This window comes from Nasonia vitripennis, chromosome 5 (genome assembly GCF_009193385.2).
Source record: "Nasonia vitripennis strain AsymCx chromosome 5, Nvit_psr_1.1, whole genome shotgun sequence".
Taxonomy (NCBI): Eukaryota; Metazoa; Arthropoda; class Insecta; order Hymenoptera; family Pteromalidae; genus Nasonia; species Nasonia vitripennis.
In genome coordinates this window covers 2,837,773-2,855,690 of record NC_045761.1, presented here as the reverse complement: position 1 = coordinate 2,855,690, position 17,918 = coordinate 2,837,773, and the positions used below count along the sequence as shown (strand labels likewise).

General features: G+C 40.2%; 4 protein-coding genes across 6 annotated transcripts in view; 3 read left to right on the top strand and 1 right to left on the bottom strand.

Annotated features, from left to right (window-relative positions):
* LOC100123357 (E3 ubiquitin-protein ligase TRIM71) overlaps positions 1 to 7,699 on the top strand; it is a 28,293-nt gene extending 20,594 nt beyond the window's left edge. For all 3 annotated transcript variants that reach the window (XM_032600328.1, XM_001606936.6, XM_003425253.5), the window contains exons 5-6: positions 21 to 689; positions 779 to 7,699. In XM_032600328.1, coding sequence (XP_032456219.1) covers positions 21 to 689; positions 779 to 1,360 — 1,251 coding nt within the window. In that variant the 3' untranslated portion in view covers positions 1,361 to 7,699. The remainder of the gene's footprint in view (positions 1 to 20; positions 690 to 778) is intronic.
* A 385-nt stretch (positions 7,700 to 8,084) lies between these two features.
* On the top strand, positions 8,085 to 11,552 carry LOC100123352 (aminopeptidase Ey). The gene is made up of 9 exons (XM_016986972.2): positions 8,085 to 8,681; positions 8,745 to 8,894; positions 8,955 to 9,423; positions 9,518 to 9,759; positions 9,821 to 10,209; positions 10,269 to 10,546; positions 10,622 to 10,974; positions 11,044 to 11,193; positions 11,256 to 11,552. Exons 1-9 carry the CDS (start codon positions 8,194 to 8,196, stop codon positions 11,515 to 11,517), a joined length of 2,781 nt encoding a protein of 926 aa, XP_016842461.1. The 5' UTR covers positions 8,085 to 8,193; the 3' UTR covers positions 11,518 to 11,552.
* Positions 11,553 to 11,797: 245 nt separating this feature from the next.
* On the top strand, positions 11,798 to 15,052 carry LOC100123345 (armadillo repeat-containing protein gudu). The gene is made up of 8 exons (XM_031932423.1): positions 11,798 to 11,982; positions 12,084 to 12,387; positions 12,461 to 12,751; positions 12,840 to 13,088; positions 13,157 to 13,429; positions 13,500 to 13,736; positions 13,797 to 14,201; positions 14,259 to 15,052. Exons 1-8 carry the CDS (start codon positions 11,927 to 11,929, stop codon positions 14,523 to 14,525), a joined length of 2,082 nt encoding a protein of 693 aa, XP_031788283.1. The 5' UTR covers positions 11,798 to 11,926; the 3' UTR covers positions 14,526 to 15,052.
* Positions 14,511 to 17,815, bottom strand: LOC100123339 (receptor expression-enhancing protein 5). Its single transcript, XM_001606918.6, has 4 exons — positions 17,055 to 17,815; positions 16,198 to 16,430; positions 15,988 to 16,123; positions 14,511 to 15,915 (listed from the first exon to the last, which is right to left on the bottom strand). Exons 1-4 carry the CDS (start codon positions 17,179 to 17,181, stop codon positions 15,872 to 15,874), a joined length of 540 nt encoding a protein of 179 aa, XP_001606968.1. The 5' UTR covers positions 17,182 to 17,815; the 3' UTR covers positions 14,511 to 15,871.
* Positions 17,816 to 17,918: the final 103 nt, after the last annotated feature.

Below are 17,918 nucleotides of genomic sequence, written 5' to 3'. Positions count from 1 at the left end.
TGAACCACGAATTGGCACAGGTCTTTCAGGTACGTCACGCCAAACAGTATCTGGCACAGTTACCCAAGGAGAGCTGGATCTCATTCGTCAGTGGCGAAGATAGCGTTATCAAGACCATCGGAAATTATGGAAACGTCACCGACAACAATCCTGGATCCATCGGCGATCGTCGCACTGTACGCGGACGTGGCCAGAACGGTGGTACTGTTTCCCCGAGAAATGCTCCACCGTTCTTCCAGAACAATGCTCTACCGATCATCCAGGCGCTAAATACCAACCGTGCGCCGAATCTCAACCACAATGACCAGTATAACCACATTCCTATGCTGACTTCCATACCACGCGGTTGTGCGGTTCCTGCGGTCAACTTCCGTGTCACTGTGCGCTCTGGTCGATCCGGCCAATATCCTAATGGTCTCTTAAAACCCGTCAAGTCCATCGGCTGCCACTCCCCCGTGGAGACAGACAACCTCTGCAGACCCTGGGGTGTCACTTGCGACAAGGAGGGAAACATCGTAGTCGCTGACAGATCCAACAACCGCATCCAGATTTTCAGACAGGATGGAAGTTTGATTAGGAGATTCGGTAAACATGGCAAGGGACCAGTAGAATTTGACAGACCAGCCGGTGTAGCTGTCGATGGACGCAGACGTATTATCGTCGCTGACAAAGATAATCACCGCATTCAGGTTTGTTGAAATTCTGCCCCCGATACTTTTGGACTTTCGATTTTTAACATGACGCAAAATTTAATTCGATCGCTTCTCATCATACACAGGTGCTGACAATTGAAGGACAATATTTGCTGAGCTTCGGCGAAAGAGGCAGCCGTTGCGGTCAGTTCAACTATCCGTGGGATGTCGCGGTCAACTCCGAGTGCCAGATCGCCGTTTCGGACACGCGCAACCACCGCGTTCAGCTCTTCAGCGCCGAAGGTATATTCCTGCGCAAGTATGGCTTCGAGGCAACACCCAACGTGTGGAAGCACTTTGACTCGCCACGTGGCGTGGCCTTTGATCCCCAAGGCAATCTTATTGTGACCGACTTCAACAATCATCGGGTAGTCATGGTCGAGCCGGACTACTTGAACGTTCGTGTTGTGGTCCCCGAAAGCTACAATGGCGTCAAACAATTCCTGCGACCCCAAGGCCTAATCGTAGATGACGAGGGTAATTATATAATTTCCGATTCGAGGCACCACCGCATACAGATCTTCAATTCTGCTGGAGTACTCAAGTGGAAATACGGCAAATACGGAACGGGTCTTGATGAATTGGACCGTCCATCCGGTATTGCTCTGACTCCCGATGGCCGTATCGTCGTCGTAGATTTCGGTAACAATCGCGTAATGCTCATCTAAACTACGCGAAATTTTAAACTTCAATTGTGTAGTTGCGCTCTTCGAGCGCGAGCTCGTGCACGAATCCTGGACGAACGAAACTTTGAGTAACGTCAGGGTGGGGGGTATAGGGAGGATCTAGAGCAGCTTGTCTTTTGTCCGCTTTTTACGTAACAATGTCTTGCCTGGCTCAGAGCTCAAATGAAAAAGACAAACAAAGAAGATGAGAAAAATGATCACGTAGATCCGAGAAGCAATATTTTCATACTTAACTGTACATAAAAAAAATATGTTGAATCGTGCGTGTATAAAGTCGTGTTCGATATAAAAAAGTAATGATTTTTTTAGTTTTAAACTTGCAATATATAATGACGGCGCGTCGTCCAGGATTCGTTAAAGTGATGGGCGGGGAAGCTCTTAATCTAATTGGCTGTTGTAAAGTCGAGTCACACTCTAATACAGTATTAGCTGTTTTTTAATCTTTAGTGAGAATACGATACATGAAGAATGATTTTTGATGGAATCAAAATAATGACAAGATTTAATACTTTCTATTTATTGAATCATAGTGAGAAAGCGTTCTGACAGAGGCCAATCCTTTGGTGCTTGAGTTGGCTGATTTAGATTTTACGTAATAGTTCCGTTTTTTTTTTCTATAAAACTGATCATCGGTGAACGAGCACCGATTTGAATTTTAAAAGTTATTGAACGTTGATGAAAATCCGGCTGAATATGCTAATATCACGACAGTGCGGCGGATTTTATAATTTTTTTTTCTTTTTTTTTTCTTTTAAATGTGACGATAAATTAACGTCAGTGACAAGGCATATCATCTTGTTTTTTAAGGATTATTGTGTGCATCGTGTTAATCGTTGCATTGATAACATAAAGAAAAAAAATTATGTGAAGAAATTCTTAATCGTAGATTCTAATCTATAAAGTATATTTAACGGTGTAGACGTAATTGAAATAATATTTGTCTCTAAACTCCCCGAACCTTAGGGGTCTAAAACGCGGTGTAAACTTAGAATGACGATGATTGCATCGATGAGTCCAAAGGATACAGAGCTGGCTTTTATTCGAAGGAGAATGTTTAGGCTAAAAGTAGAATGAAACAAGAATTTTCAAAATGCGCGCAACAGTTCGTATTAGATCAAAGTGTTGTAGAAATTAAGAAAGAAGAGATCGGTCTCATTTGACATTTTTCCGAAAGACTTTTTCACACTACTGCTTGTCGTCGTGGATCAATCCACCCTCGACTCTTAAAAAATTTCTAACAAACATTCTTAATTGTTGCATCCGTGTCTTTTTGTTCTTATTGTAGACAATCGTCGGTACTTCCTTGACTGACATTTAATTGAAGACTTTGCGACCTTTAAATTCGCCTTTTAAGTAACTTTTTTTAGTAACCACAATGCTTTATTAACTATATTAATTAACTTTATTAAATATATTGATTTCAAATCATTAAAATAATTCAGGTTATAAGAAATTAAAAGTGAGAAAATTAGGTCAAATTGAGGTTTAATAAATCATAAACAAATCTCCTATTGCTAATTATTGTTTTATCAGGAAAACTTAGTGTGTTGACATATTTGTAGATTTTTAGTTGGAATGGCAATTAAATCCTTTATATCAGGAAAAATATATTCAAAATTTTTAAATTAAAATATTTCTTGGAAATAATTTTAATACATTCTTGATTAAGTATAATGTAAATGTTAATTGTCTTTGGAAGATAAAATCTTTCAAAAGTATTTCAGATTTCTTTTTTTCTTTCAAAATTTTTAAAATAATGACACTGATTTGCATCTCTATACAAAGTAAGACTGAATCAAGACTGAGTACAAGAATGCCAAGCTTTTTTGTTGTATGTTGTCCAACACACTAAAAATACTACGAACAGTGGTGTAGAAAATAATCATTAAACGAAAAAGAGTGAAATCACATTAAAAAAAAGTTTGAAATCTCTTTCTGTTTAAGAATTGTGTGTAATTATATCGTATATTATAATGATTATATTTAGGTACTAGATACTTATCGTAATTTTAGTCGATTTGGATGAATTAATTAAAGTCTTCTCATTATTAATCGTAATTGATAGACTCTCTGACAACGACGATAACCTATAACTCTTTAAAGGAAACTCAACTTTATACACACAACAATAAGTTCAGAGCTCAATTACAATTACATAATGAATTTTTCCTGAGTTTCCTTTTAAGAAGAAGAAGCTCAAACCAAAGTAGTTATGCTTCAGACAACATCTCTTAATTTTATCACATTTCGTTCCGATGTCCATAAAATTTAACAAAAAAAAAAAAAACGATAAAGTGAAAATGAAAATACGTAAGGTCAAGAAAGTGACTTTTCGTATACACACAAGAAGCATTGTAGCACAAATCAAATATTTACGCTTAAGATCATGACAGGTTTCGATCTCTTCGCTATTAATGATAAACTAGTCACATTCCAGAACAGTTATAAATCTGTTAAGCTTTAAATAACAGTGATTCCAAAGCAGATTGTAATCTATTATATAAAATATTTTTGTTAACTACATTCTTTCTAATCGAAGACGCCAGCAAGAATCTCATAGAATTGTATAGGGTTGTCCGTTTTAAAAGTAGCATACTAAAAGTTACTTGTAAAGTTGCTTTGAAATAATTTCATCAACTCAGATATTATACAGACTTAACTTAGATATGAATTTGAAGAAAAGTATCTTCTCAAGAGCTGTTTCTTCTTTGCCAATCATTTTGTGATCTTTGCTTCTTCTATGGAGAGTAAACACATTTAGTTCAATGAGAATTCCTTTTATTATCAAAAGTAGCATTAAACTCTGTTAACTCGTAGACTACCTTTCTATGTAAGATGTTGCGAAACTCGTACAAGGTATAATTTTTCTAAGTTCGGGCCTGTGAATGAAGTTGACTTTCATATGGATCACTTATTTATATGAATTGTCTATATACATTGTACATGATATATATTTCACCTCGTTGCTCATAATCGTTGAATGTTTTATAAAAGTGATCATTGCAGAGTATACCTGGCAATGCATTTCGAATGGATATTTAGATAAGTTTCACTTTTAGATAATAGTTAACGATTATAACAATTTGACACTGCTGACGAAAGGCTTAATTCTTGAATTTGAGTCAACTTCACTCTTCTGGTGTACCAAACAACGACACCGTACAAACTCTATACAAAAATAACTCTACACACTACACAAAATAATTCTACACAGGAAATAACTGCATGGAAAAATTCTACACAGATATTTACTGCGCGGAAATTCCCTACACACATTTTCGGTAATTTTACTACACCGCAAAACTCTACACAATCGTATAACCTATTGTTCTCAACAATGTATAACAATAGGTTATATGATTGTGTAGAGTTTTGCGGTATAGTAAAATTACCCAAAATGTGTGTAGGGAATTTCCGCGCAGTAAATATCTGTGTAGAATTTTTCCGTGCAGTTATTTCCTGTGTAGAATTATTTTGTGTAGTGTGTAGAGTTATTTTTGTGTAGAGTTTGTACGATGTCCAAACAACTCTGAAACTCGATAAAAATCAATTGTACAAAACAAATCTTTATTATCGTCATAAGGACTCTAGTATCCGACGAGCTGGAGTCTAAGAAAATAAAATGCGAACGGGAATCGGCTCAATGAAAATTGGTTGTAGAGTTATGCAAAACGAGAAAGCGGTATGATTTCGCGTCTACGAGCTAAACAATACAAAGATTGTGATAAAAAAACAAAAACAAAAATAAGTAACGACCCAGTCTGCGAATGCCCGATTTTAGTTGCGACCTGAGTAATTTGTAACTTTTGGTTAAGAAATTAGCGAAGATGTTTCGCGCCTTTGGCATGTACATAGAACTCATTTATAATTGTGTATTTTAGAAAGATCTTTAGGCTGTAACGACTTAAAAAATGTGAAAAAGATAAAAATTATGTGGGTCAATTGAAAAATGACATTATACAAACGAATAAAACAGTCGCTGTCGTGTAAAAAGAAAAACTATAAACAGAGAGCTCAGTATTTATGTAATTTTGTAATAATCTACTCTGGCATTCGCACGGCTTGACGAGTCAGAACTGTACTTATAGCTGTGCTTACTTTAAATCTATATTTTACTGTGCTGTCTTGAGAGAAATATTAACAGGCTTTCGAATCTTGGAGTGCGTGTATTTTTGCATGGCTGATTCTTCGTGTTAAAAGAGACGTTAAAAGACATCTGAATTGCACATATAAAAAGTTCAAAACTATTTTTTAAAGTCCTATGCGATCGTTGAGAGAACAGAAATGATGAAACCGAGTCATGACGATGCTTCCAAAGCCTTTTCTTCAAGATTCGAAGGCAGTTTCGTGCTCATGCAAAGACACTAAAAGAATCGTATGAAGGCTTTATCGTAAAAAAAAAAACGGAAATAATACAAATAAAAAAAAAAGTTAAATTACTTTAACGAAAATGTACAAAGCTGACGTGGTGGTTTGTCCAGTTAGCGGATACGAGTTTTTCAGCTTTGCTGATATTTAGATGAATCAGGATACAATGATAAAATTTAGTATGGTGCAAGTACACTGCGTACACTTGCGTTCGTTCATCCTTATTTTCCAAAATATATAGACAAGCATTATAATTAATGTTTGTCTATATATTTTGGAAAAAATAAGGATAAAGAGCGTGGAACAGAAAGAACGCTAGAAAGAAATCGAGCGAAAAATAACGAGGAATGGATAAAGATACGGTAGAATTTATTGTTATTAATGATGCGGCACCGTAGCACGGACCTTTCGAGGACAGCCGCCATCGTTTTGTTTGATATCGCTGCTTGATTCTGCAAAGTGCAAGTAAGGATTAGATATACAGAAACGGGAAGATAAGCAAAGTAACGCAAGAAATAACACTATTAAATGATACAAATTTAAATGAGAGAAACTTTATGATTGATAATAACAATATATTATGCGATGTAGATATATTATTAGAAAAAAAAATCGAGCAATACTTTCCTAAGCAAAGCCAGATAAACTCGCAAGATTAGAAAATGTGCGAGGGCAAGAGGCAAAGTATAGTTAGCGAAAAAAAAATGGCATATTCATATATAATGCGATAGCGAGAAAGAGTGGCATTTTAAAAATGTACGGTTTTGAAAATCAAGTTGAAGTGTTTTTAATATATTAAGCCATGATTTTCGGATATTCTTTTGGCGAGTAGTGTACGCACATGAATGCCGTCGAACTGTATCAACGGATATGTTTTTGTTATTTTTTCTTTAAATATGCAGAGTAAGACTCAAAAAAATCTTGTTGCGTTGTTTTCTATTGATTCTTAATGAGATATGAAATATCGCTAAGTCCGTTGAGGCAGTTCGAGGTTCGAAAATGTTCGATGTACGAAAATAACGAGAGCTCGCCTTAAACTTTCCAATAATCTTATTTTATTGTGAATTTCTACCTACTTGCGCAATAGATAGAGATATTTTTTAAACATTTTTTCGACACTTCGCATTTATTTTTTAAGTTATAATATATAAGTATATATCATTTCAATCGTTATACAACGATTTTGTGTGCGTTTAGATTTTAAGATGACAAAAAGAAAAAGAAAAAAAACAGTACCGTCAGTCTTTGAAGGCCAGTAATAGTGAAGCTTATAATTCTTTGATGACAACATATAAGCTACCCGATTCATTTGACTGTACGCTTATTATTGCGTCTCAATATTTTACACAGTTTTTATTTCTTGTTTTAAAGCATTACGGCCAGTAGTTATCAAAATCTCATGAACTTCCGTTTTTAATAAATTGTTTTCGCCTAAAATTATTGTAAACTGACGCATATTTTTATTATATAATTGGTACGATTATATTATTATGGTTACGATTATTATATCGATAAATAGAAAGTTTAAGAATTTGCCGTGGAAATCGACACGTCGCTCATTTTAAAAATATAAATGAATAATTAAAAATAAAATTGATGATTGTCAAATTGTACCTGCGCGTATATCGAGACGTGTCTCCTCGGCGTAAAAGAAAAAAGTTCCTAATAATTAATTTTGAATAGATTCGGAATCGATTAATTATGAATAAAAAAGTTTATGCACTCGTACATTGATTACGGTAAAAAAGTATGATCCAAGATTATGAGGTATATCACAAACACGCGCAAACACTGTTATATACTTACGTCGAACATCATTCCCCTTTATAATTTGCGTTGCATGATATAAGGGTGCGAGAGTTATGTATATATATATATATATATGCAGCTCTTAATATGATAAACGTTGTAGCAGCGTTAAGGTGATAATAAATTAACGAAGATCATCGAAAACTACTGACTATTCTTTACATCCCTTCCTACCTCGAACTCCTTCCATTATGCGCTGATTTTTTGTTTATTCGAAGAGAACTTTTTCCTTACTGATATTCAAACAGATTGTTTGTGACCTCGTTTCATGTTGAATATTTTTTCTTATATCCACTGTACTCTGCTATCATTAAAATTTTTTTGAAAAAACTGCTTCTCATTTGGAAAGCAGTACTATTTGAACAGCTGAATGTATACGCAATAAGTTTTATCTCCTTTCGAAATTAAGCAGATTAACGCGTAAACGCATATTCTAATTTATTGGATTTCGCGTGACTATTCACACAATCAAAAACATTATTCAATGCCAAAAATGAGGCATGCTTTTACAAGATTTTCCGCTCTACATTTGGCGCTTCAGTATCGCAAGCGAATCGGTGCCGGTTCGTCGCGTCACGAGAGAGTAAGGTCGTTCATTCTTACATAATTATTCATTTTTTCATCTAATATCGCGCGGAATGTCTTATTTCACTTGGACAAAGCTGTCATGGCTTTTTCCAGTTTTCTTATTCGCGCTGCACATCACAACAGCCGAGAAGTGCGTGTTGAAGAGATTCGAGCGTCCAACTGGTGTTTACCGACTGGCTAAATCGGTGCTACCGGTATCTTACGATTTGACGCTACGAAAAGTAGATTTCAACGAATTCGTGTTCGAAGGCGACGAAAGAATCGAAGCCAAGGTTGTGGCGAGAACCGACGTTATCCAACTTCATAAGAGGAACTTGACCACGACGCTGCTTTACGTTTTGGATACGGATAGCTTCAAGCGGATAAACGTTCTTGGAACCAGTTACAATGAGATCACTGAAATCTGGTCGATACGTTTGGAAAGACAGCTGCGGCGTTCGGGTAATATCCGCATCGCCATCAAATTCAGTGGGTCGATGAGAGATGATATGGTTGGATTTTACAAGAGTTACTACATCGACGAAGCTGGCAAAACGAGGTAATTTCGACGAAACAGTCTCTGACGAGCTTGCAATTTTAAACCAGTACAATTTTATCCAAGATGGTTGGGGGCAACTCAATTCGAGCCAGCAAACGCGCGAGACGCCTTTCCCTGTTTCGACGAGCCGGCTCTCAAGTCCAAATTTTCGATCACCATAGTCGCACCCAAAGGTTACTCCTGTTTGAGCAACATGCCATCGAATCCCACGTAGTAAGTTTCACGGCAAAAAAATCCATTCTCCGTCATTCTCTCACCCTATCGACGTTCCAGCAATGTTCCCTGCACCTTCGAGCAGTCGCCACAGATGTCCAGCTACCTGGTAGCCTACGTGATCTCGGATTTCGTCCACCTCGGTAACGCCACGTCCAACTATCGCGTCTGGACTCGTCCAGGTGCCCTGCAATACGCTCGTTACGCTTTGAAAATCGGCCCCGAGATCCTCCACCAACTGGGACAACGATTCGATGAACCGTACCATCTTCCGAAAATGGACCTCATTGCGATACCGGACATGTTGCCCGGTGCCATGGAGAATTGGGGTCTCATCACCTTCGACGAGTGGAGCCTGCTGTACGACGAAGCTGAGGCTTCCGATGAAGTCCAGCAGAGAGTCGCTATGTATGTAGCTCACGAGTCCAGTCACCAGTGGTTCGGGAATCTCGCGACGCCGGAGTGGTGGAGTTACTCCTGGCTGAGCGAAGGTTTCGCGCAGTACTTTGAGTTCATGGCTGTTGACAAGGTGATCAATTATATTGTTTTCCTTTTTCGATATAACATCGGATAGTTGATGAAGACGTTGGAGCTTTGTCTTATCGAGATTCGTTTGAGTGCAGCTCGAGCCCGGCTGGAGGATGGACCAGCAGTTTGTGGTACAACAGTTCCAAGTGGCACTAGCTGCCGACGGTGTGCAAAATTCTGAATCTCTGACCGAGAAAATCAAGGCAACCAGAGCGGAAATCGAAAATGTTGGAAGTACCATCACCTATTCCAAAGGTGCGAGTCTGATACGAATGTTGGAGTTGACCTTTGGGACCGATCTGTTCAACGCCGCTCTGCGCGAGTATCTGCAAGATCGGTATGCAGACTTATAGGTGTGTCTCCGAATGAATCGAGATGTGAAAGGTCTTTATTTCCAGGAAGTTCAAGTCCGCAACACCCGACGACCTGTGGAGAGTTTTTCAGGAGCGCGTATTTCGGTCCCGCAATTTATCGCCAAAACTGAAGATGATCCCAGTCTCCAGGTTCATGAAGACCTGGACGGATCAACCTGGTTACCCATGCTTAACGGTAGACATCAAACCCAAGGTCATAAAAATCAGCCAACAGAGGTTCTTACTCCCAAACAGAAAAGCCGTTTCCACCAACTCGGTTTGGAGGGTGCCCGTCACCTGGATGACGTCTGACCAGGTCAACGGAACAAGCCGTCCGAGCACCACACCTAAGTACTGGTTGGCGAGCAAAAACGCAGTTATACCAAATCCGAACAGGAATGCCGATTGGACGATATTCAACGTGCAATCAGCAGGTAAGAAAACGTCCTCGCAGCGTCAGAAGAACAAGTTGTATAACGAATGATGCTTGCAGGGTTTTATCGCGTCAACTACGATAAGGACTCGTGGAACAAGATCATTAACGTTTTGCTGAGCAAAGATTTCGTGAAGATTCCGGTGGTCAACAGGGCAGCCATAGTCGACGACATGTTCAATTTGGCAAGAGCTGAAATGCTTGATTATCAGACCGTGTTTCGAGCGATGGAGTACCTCAAACACGAAACTCATTACTTGCCCTTAAAGTCTGCTATCGAGTCTCTACGTTACTTGTTAAGAAGATTCGCTGCTACAGACGATTCGCAAGTTTTCTATGTAAAGTTTTTCGATCATTTGGCGTTTTTACTATATAGGATGACGATACAATATAAAATTGTCTTAACATTTCAGAAGCACGTAGCATCTTTGTTCGCAAATGTTTACGAAAAACTAGGCTACGACGATAAACCTGGGGACGATCGATTGACGATATTTTTGCGGCAGGAAGTAAACGGGATAATGTGCTACCTTGGTCTTGCCGACTGCATTGACAGGTCGAAGCATTACTTTTCCAACCTAACGATCAACGGGATACCAATCCCGAAGAACCAACGGCCAACGGCGTACTGTTATGCCCTCAAATATGGAAATTCGGATGATTGGGACTATTTGTGGAACAAATTTAGAACAGGCAATTTGGCCACCGAACAAAGCACTATCTTGCAAGCCCTTGGATGTACCGAAAGTCCAGAAACCATTAAAAGGTAATAGAGGATACGCCCTGCGAAACAATAAGGGAAAGGATTAGTATAAAATGTTATTCAATTTTTCAGATATTTGTTAAAAACGCTGGAAACTGCACAAATCAGCGGCATACGCCAGTCAAATCTATTATTTGTTAACAGAGGATTGAGTTCGTCCGTTACCGCCGCTAGGACGATTCTCGAATTTGCCGAGGAGTATCGAGTTGATATATTCAAAAAGTAAGGCAAAAACTTTTTCGTTATTATTCGAAATACTAATAATTATAATTTATTATTTCTAGGTATGGCAGCTACGATAAGATTACTGATCTGATCTCGTCCGCGCTGCCAGATTATGCCACTAAGGATTTAGTAATAAAGTTAAACGGTTTGACAGCCAGCAACAATGGCATGTCAAATCTATCGTCGATTCGCACCGATTTAAATGATATTTTGCTAGATACCTCGTTCGAATTGAATTGGATCAAAAAGCATAAGAACTCTATTGTAGAGTGGATCTCATCGAATGGAAAACCTGTAACGGCAAATTTGTATTTTAATTAATGAAACAAATTAATAAATTACATATATTACCACGATTTTTACTCTGAGCCACTTGTTGAATAGCCTGTTTAATCGATGCTACAGTGCACTTCACTGAGATGCGCAATTTTATGCTAAAACGGTTCGTTTGTTGTACAAAAAGTTATCGATTCCATGCGTACTTTTATATTATATAGAAATAATTATTACGAGTGTACGAATATCCTATTATCGCGCATCAACGATCCTGAAGCCCGAACGAAATTCCCATTGTTTGATCAATAGCCATACAACCCCTGCACAATAATGTTGGGTTGAGCCGAGTTTGACGATGAACTTCATGTTTATTATTGTTGTTGGTTGCGCGTATTTTTGGATTTCAAGAAGCGATAAATTTTACAAACTATCATTTGAACAGACTTGAAACAGTATGCCTCCAAAAAAGAAAAAAGATGCCATACCCGTGGTCGAACTCCCACCACCGGAGTAAGTCTCTCACACATTATTAAGTTAAAATAGCAACTGTGATGTTACATAACCTCTTCACAAGTGAAAAAAAAAAATATGCTTGTACCACTGAAATGTAGAGCAGAATCAGCGACACCAGTAGAATCGAGCGCACCGACTCCCCGAATGATCTCGCTGGTGACGGGCGAACCGTTCGGCCCACGGGTGCGCCGGGTCGGCGAACAGGCCGAGGAGGAAAGTTCCGACGATGAGCCGGACTCCGAGAGCGACGACGAGAGTCGTTTCTTGAAGGACGAGCTCAACTCCGAGGTTCCCGCCGAGTTCTGGCACATGCAGAAGCTCATCAAGTACATGAAGGCTGGCAACCAGACGGCCACCACTGTGGCTCTGTGTCTGCTCAAGGATTACGAGCTGTCCAGCAGGGTTGGTTCTGGCGCCAAGCAAATTTCAAAGATAAAAACACAATCCTGACAATCCTGACAACGACTGAAATTAGGTGATTCAGCGAGTGATCCACGAGATGGGCGGTCTGGAGATCTTGGTGAATCTCCTGGAAACTCGAGAGATCAAGTGTCAGCACGGCTCGCTCGCAGTTCTCCTGCAGATTTCCTCGTCGCCGGAGATGAGGCGACACCTGATCGACCTGGGAATCATCACTCCGCTGATAGAGCTGCTGAAGCATCCGGCCAGGGACATCCAAGTTCTCACCGTCGAGACAATGGCCAACATCGCTCTGATGCGCAAGGCCAGAAAGCAGATCCGTATTCGTGGTGGAGTGCCTCTCATTGTACTTAACTTCTTTAAAACAATTCCAGCCGCAAGTCAGTAATTCCACACTAGACTGATCATATGAACCAAACGTCTGCGATCCCTAGCTGGACATCATGGACGTTCCGGACTCTGTGGTACAACGTCCGGCTGAAGAACTGGACGAAAACGAGAGAGAACTACTTGCGGTGGCGATCGGCTGCGCCAAGGTCCTCAACTCGCTTAGCAGCAGTCCGAAGATCAAAGAGGAGCTGCGCAAACACGGGGCTGTTTTCCTGATAGCCAGGTTCCTCAAATCCCGCACCACAGAGCTCATCGTGCCCATGATGGGAGCCGTTCAGCAGTGCGCCGATCTGGTGGGTATCGTGTGCGATGTAACCATCCTGATGCGTATCTTGCGCGACGCGATGTGAGATTCTTTCAGAAAGTTTTCAGACTGGCCTTCGAGAGGATGGAAATCATCATTGACATCGTCCGACACTTGGAGAACGAGAGCCCCAAGCTGAAAGAAAAGGATAACAGGGACGCCAAGTTGAAGGAAAGGGAAGAGGATGACGCCAAGTTGAAGGAGAAGGTCAAACTGAAGGAAAACTGCGCTCTGGCGATCTACAAGTGCGCTGTTAACAAGGTCACCAGGGACATGGTGCGAGAGGCCGGCGGGCTCGATCCGCTCTGCAAGCTCGTGCAAGACAAAGACGTAAGCGTGGATGCATACAAAAAATAAATAAATGATCGCATCGTTGCTTCAGAAACTGATTGCTCTGCAGGTGTACGCCAATAAGAAGCTACTGGCCGCTGTGACTGGCGCGATCTGGAAGTGCGCTATCAGTCCGGAGAACGTGAGCAGATTCAATCAGAACAATCTGGTAGCTGCGCTTGTACCTCTTCTAGGTGAAAACGAAGACAAGGACGTGCTGACAAACGTAGTCGGGGCTCTAGCGGAGTGCTGCAAGAATCCGACTAACCGTGAAGTCCTCCGTGCCAATGAAGGTCTTCCGAAACTGGTGAGCAGACCGCTATGTTAATATCTAAGCTTGACTGGGCTTGAAATCAATCTTCTGCAGATCAAACTCCTGAGCGTGACGTACGAGCCGCTCCTCGAGAACATCCCTCTGGCGATAGGCGAGTGTGCGCAAAACGAGCAGTGCATGGACGTGATAAACGATCAGGAGCACCAGCTGGACGGCGTGCGGTTGGTCTGGTCTTTGCTGAAACATCCAAGTGACTCCGTCAAACGGAACGCCTGCTTCGCCCTGGTGCCGTGCATTCGTCACGCGAAAAACTCACCCGAGATGGTCAGAGCCTTCGTCGGAGGACTCGAGCTCGTTGTCAGTTTACTGGAGAGCGAGGATACAGAGGTCCTGAGCGCCGTCTGCGCGACGATCGCCGAGATTGCCACGGACCCGGAAAACCTGGGTATCCTGACGGACCACGGGGTTGTGAAGAAGCTGGCTGATTTGGTCCACACGGTAGGAGACGGTGGCACTGTTGAAGATCGCGTTCTGACGATGTTCGTCCATTTCCAGGAGGACGAGAAGCTCCGGGCCAATTTGACGCTGGCGATTGCTTTCTGCTGCGAGTGGGGACAGAACAACTACGAGTTCGGAAGGCTGAACGCGGTCGCACCGCTAGTCAATTACCTGATGAGTACTAACAAGGAGGTGCTCAAAGGGGTCTGCATCGCCTTTTTCCACCTTAGCAAGGAGCCCTCTAATTGCGTTACAATGCACACTTGCGGAGTAGTCAAGGTATACAATGAGCTGACAAAGACAAGAGACTTGTGTTTCACTTAATTTATTACCGTAAATTGCATAAAGAATATGAATATCAATAATAAAAAATCTCCATAGCACGTGCTTCGCTTGGTCGGGTCTGAGGACTCCGAAGTGCAGATAGCCGCCGCTACCACGATTCGGCACATACGTAAGCTTGCACTGACAGCGGAGAAATTCCATTACAAAGAGATGTACAGTATAATTTTTATCTTTACAAATAATTTTGTAACTGCATATAACAACGTTGCTTATAATTTTTGGTGTACTCTTTCGTTACCAGAAATACGCTCGCCGAAACGGATTATCAGAAGTGAAGAGCCGAAAACTAATGTTCAAGTTTGGAGAAGCATTATCCAGGCAAATTTCATTTGCACATCGAAAGAGAATCGCGTACATTGTTAAGTCACTTTCAATTTGTGCGCTTTGAAAGCATACCTCTGTTTAAAACAAGACTCTTTTGACGCAGCTTGTACAAAAGGTTGTAAAATATAAAAAATTATCCTAATTAAACTACCTTAACCTTTCGATTCAAAAAGAAAAAAAAATTACAGTTTCAAGGTTAATTTAATTATGCAGTAACAATCATAACAGTGCACTTAGTTTTTTTTTACTAACTAACTTTTCTTTAGTAATAAGTATCACCTGACTTTTCATGGACACTGAAGTATACTTTTGTTTGGAAGGATTTTGTTGTTTTGAAATTAAATCGATAATAGTTAAATATCGAAAATGGCTTCAGTACAATGAAAAATCCTGATTAATATCTTTAAGACTATTTGCTTTGACAAGATGCACATGGGAAAAAACGCGATTAAGAAATTTCATAGACTTTTGGAGTTGTAAAGTAGAAAATTTTTTTTACAAAAGATGACTTGTTTAATATTTTCGAAAAAGAGCTTAAACTACAAATTTACAGATCATATCAACACCGCACTTAAGAAAAATGTATAGTATTCACACTTCGATTATAAGCATGCAAACAAGAATTGAAAATGGCACGATACAATATTTCTTACAAAAAAATAACATCGAAAATCCGCTATTAACTAATTGAAGAAGTTACAGGCACTTTGCATAATTGTTTTTGGATTCAGAGATACATTTCATTATAGTGTGGTAGTTGTAAAAATTAATCTATTTGTTAATCGATTGAGACTAAATAAAAGTATACAGCACCACTGCAGGTACCCACTAATTTAGAAAAATATGCGATAAAAAAATCTTTTGTCATAAAAAACATGTATAAAGGATTTTCGTGTTGGAATTATTGCATTATTTATCGTAGGAATGGGTAGAAGAACTTATCGCAAGTCTTGATTTGCTAATATTTGGAAAGTATACATCACGCTAGGAAGCATCTGAACCTATTCATTCTTTGCATTCAACAGACCACCTGCTGCTTTTATTGCTGAAAGAAAATAAATAATAATGTTCATTTAAAATTCATAGATTTGCACAGGAGAATGTTTAAAAGACTTACTAGCTTTTCGTGCATCATTTAGTATGTTATCTACATTAGGTTGGTACTGAAGGAATTTGGGGCGAATCACACGTCGGTAGAGAACAAGAGAACCATTGTACTCCGTTGGGATCATAAGCCAAATGTAAAAGAGACACTAGAAGTTTCAATGGAAATATTATTAGAATGATAAATATGATCAGAAGATCTTTAAAATAGTGTAAAACATACCTTGACAAGCCAATAAACTGGGAACCAGCCCACAATAAAGTCAGAGAAGTACTCTACAATGGTAAAGACTGCAAAGACAACCCAGTATGTGAGCCACTTTGTATCATCATCCTTCTCTTTTGTTTCTATTGCTTTCATCGAACAATATGCTGGGTACAAGAAGCCAATTACATTTGAAACTAGTTGCTGGCCAATGCCGACAACTAGGTAGAGCGCCAAGAATAAGACTGATGCTAAAAACAGAATTCATGAATTAATTATTATCTAATTTCTCGAAGTCTGCCAACATTATTCTAAGCAAGATAAAAATGGCGAGTTTTTCATCATTTTCAATTTTCCAGAAAAAAAAAATGCACCAATCATTGATGATTCATACTCAAGATTGTCTCGCGTGCGTACAGTTAGACAACAAATCAAACATTAGTATACTATATTATCTTTCATTTTTCTTATCTGGCCGGAAAGATTAAAAAGATCGCCTAGACGATACGACAGTAACAGACGTGACTTGCACAAGTGCGAAGGCTCGTCTTCGTCCAACATAAACCGCTAAGTAGAAAACGAAACGGTGAAGTGAATGGATCAAATGCTCGTTAGAATTGCCAGGGTAAACGAGACCACTGCATCCCCGAAAATCGAGGAATTCGCGATGAGCGAAATCCCGGGCATTCCTAAAATAATCGCTAATAACGGTACACACAGGTCGTCGGAATTCCAAAAAACCAGGCGACGATTCGCGAACTTGGCCGCAGCAGCTGTACGGCGGTTACGTAAATCCGCGCAAAATGCAAAAAGGAAACGGACTCTGGAAGGCTAACGCGTCGCGTTATCCTAACCTCAACAGGAGACATACTCACCAACAAAGACGTAGAGCCTATCGACGCCGGTCTTTTGCTCGGCGAAGACGAGGTACTTCGTCCAAGGCTTGCTCTCGTCCTTGAGGGCCTTCTCGAGGGTCTCCTTGATCGCTACGATTCGTGCCATGATATTAGCCTTGGCTCGTCCAGTTCCCAAAAGCCAGTGTGATTCGGCGGAATTCTGACGCGAGTCTGCTGCCCCGTTGTTTTTTCCCTCTATCTCTCTCTCTCTCTCTCTCGCGAAGTGCGAAAATCTGTCGGTCGGTGCGGTGTGCGCCGGAACTCGCGCTTTCTCCCTCTCCTTGCCACGCGCGGCTATCCGCTATAGGTATAGGTGTATAACTGTCGATATTACCATCAGAGATAAGCGCTCGCGTCCGCCCGTACGGCAGAGTCCCCTGTTGGCGACTGATAACTGCGCGAGCTCGTAATTTTCAAGGATTTCCGACTTTCCCAGTTCAAATTCACATGAGAGTATTTTTTCAAAAACAATTAAACGTTATAATTACGTTTAAATTACGTTGTTTTAGAACAGTTTCGAACCTTTTATAAAACGCTTGATCGATGGCATTAAAAGTAAGTAAAAAATTGCGTACAGGAAACAAAGAAAGACGTATATAGCTTTTACTAGTTTAATCCCAGTCCCAGTTCGCAATATTCGCACAAGTAAAAAGCCCCCCTTAGTTGTCCCCTTCCTTCCGACCTCTCCGGCCATCCGTCAGATGTCGCCAGCAGTTCTCAGCGCAGCTGCATCGGTGAGAGCTTTCTGAAAAGCACATCGCTATACCTACACGTCCAACCGGCCGTATACTTATACCTACATATAATATAGCCACACTCAGAGATCGGATCGAAGCCTCCGCT

What these genes read in the sequence shown, in the direction of transcription:
- LOC100123345 (XM_031932423.1), top strand. Translation starts at nt 11,927, where the DNA reads ATGCCTCCAAAAAAGAAAAAAGATGCCATACCCGTGGTCGAACTCCCA. An exon ending in GTCGAACTCCCACCACCGGA is followed by an intron (nt 11,983 to 12,083) that starts GTAAGTCTCTCA and finishes ACTGAAATGTAG; the next exon opens with AGCAGAATCAGCGACACCAG. An exon ending in TTCAGCAGTGCGCCGATCTG is followed by an intron (nt 13,089 to 13,156) that starts GTGGGTATCGTG and finishes AGATTCTTTCAG; the next exon opens with AAAGTTTTCAGACTGGCCTT.
- LOC100123352 (XM_016986972.2), top strand. Translation starts at nt 8,194, where the DNA reads ATGTCTTATTTCACTTGGACAAAGCTGTCATGGCTTTTTCCAGTTTTC. An exon ending in ATGCCATCGAATCCCACGTA is followed by an intron (nt 8,895 to 8,954) that starts GTAAGTTTCACG and finishes TCGACGTTCCAG; the next exon opens with CAATGTTCCCTGCACCTTCG. An exon ending in CGAGTTGATATATTCAAAAA is followed by an intron (nt 11,194 to 11,255) that starts GTAAGGCAAAAA and finishes TATTATTTCTAG; the next exon opens with GTATGGCAGCTACGATAAGA.
- LOC100123339 (XM_001606918.6), bottom strand. Translation starts at nt 17,181, where the DNA reads ATGGCACGAATCGTAGCGATCAAGGAGACCCTCGAGAAGGCCCTCAAG. An exon ending in CAGTTTATTGGCTTGTCAAG is followed by an intron (nt 16,124 to 16,197) that starts GTATGTTTTACA and finishes TGAAACTTCTAG; the next exon opens with TGTCTCTTTTACATTTGGCT. An exon ending in AAATGATGCACGAAAAGCTA is followed by an intron (nt 15,916 to 15,987) that starts GTAAGTCTTTTA and finishes ATTTTCTTTCAG; the next exon opens with CAATAAAAGCAGCAGGTGGT.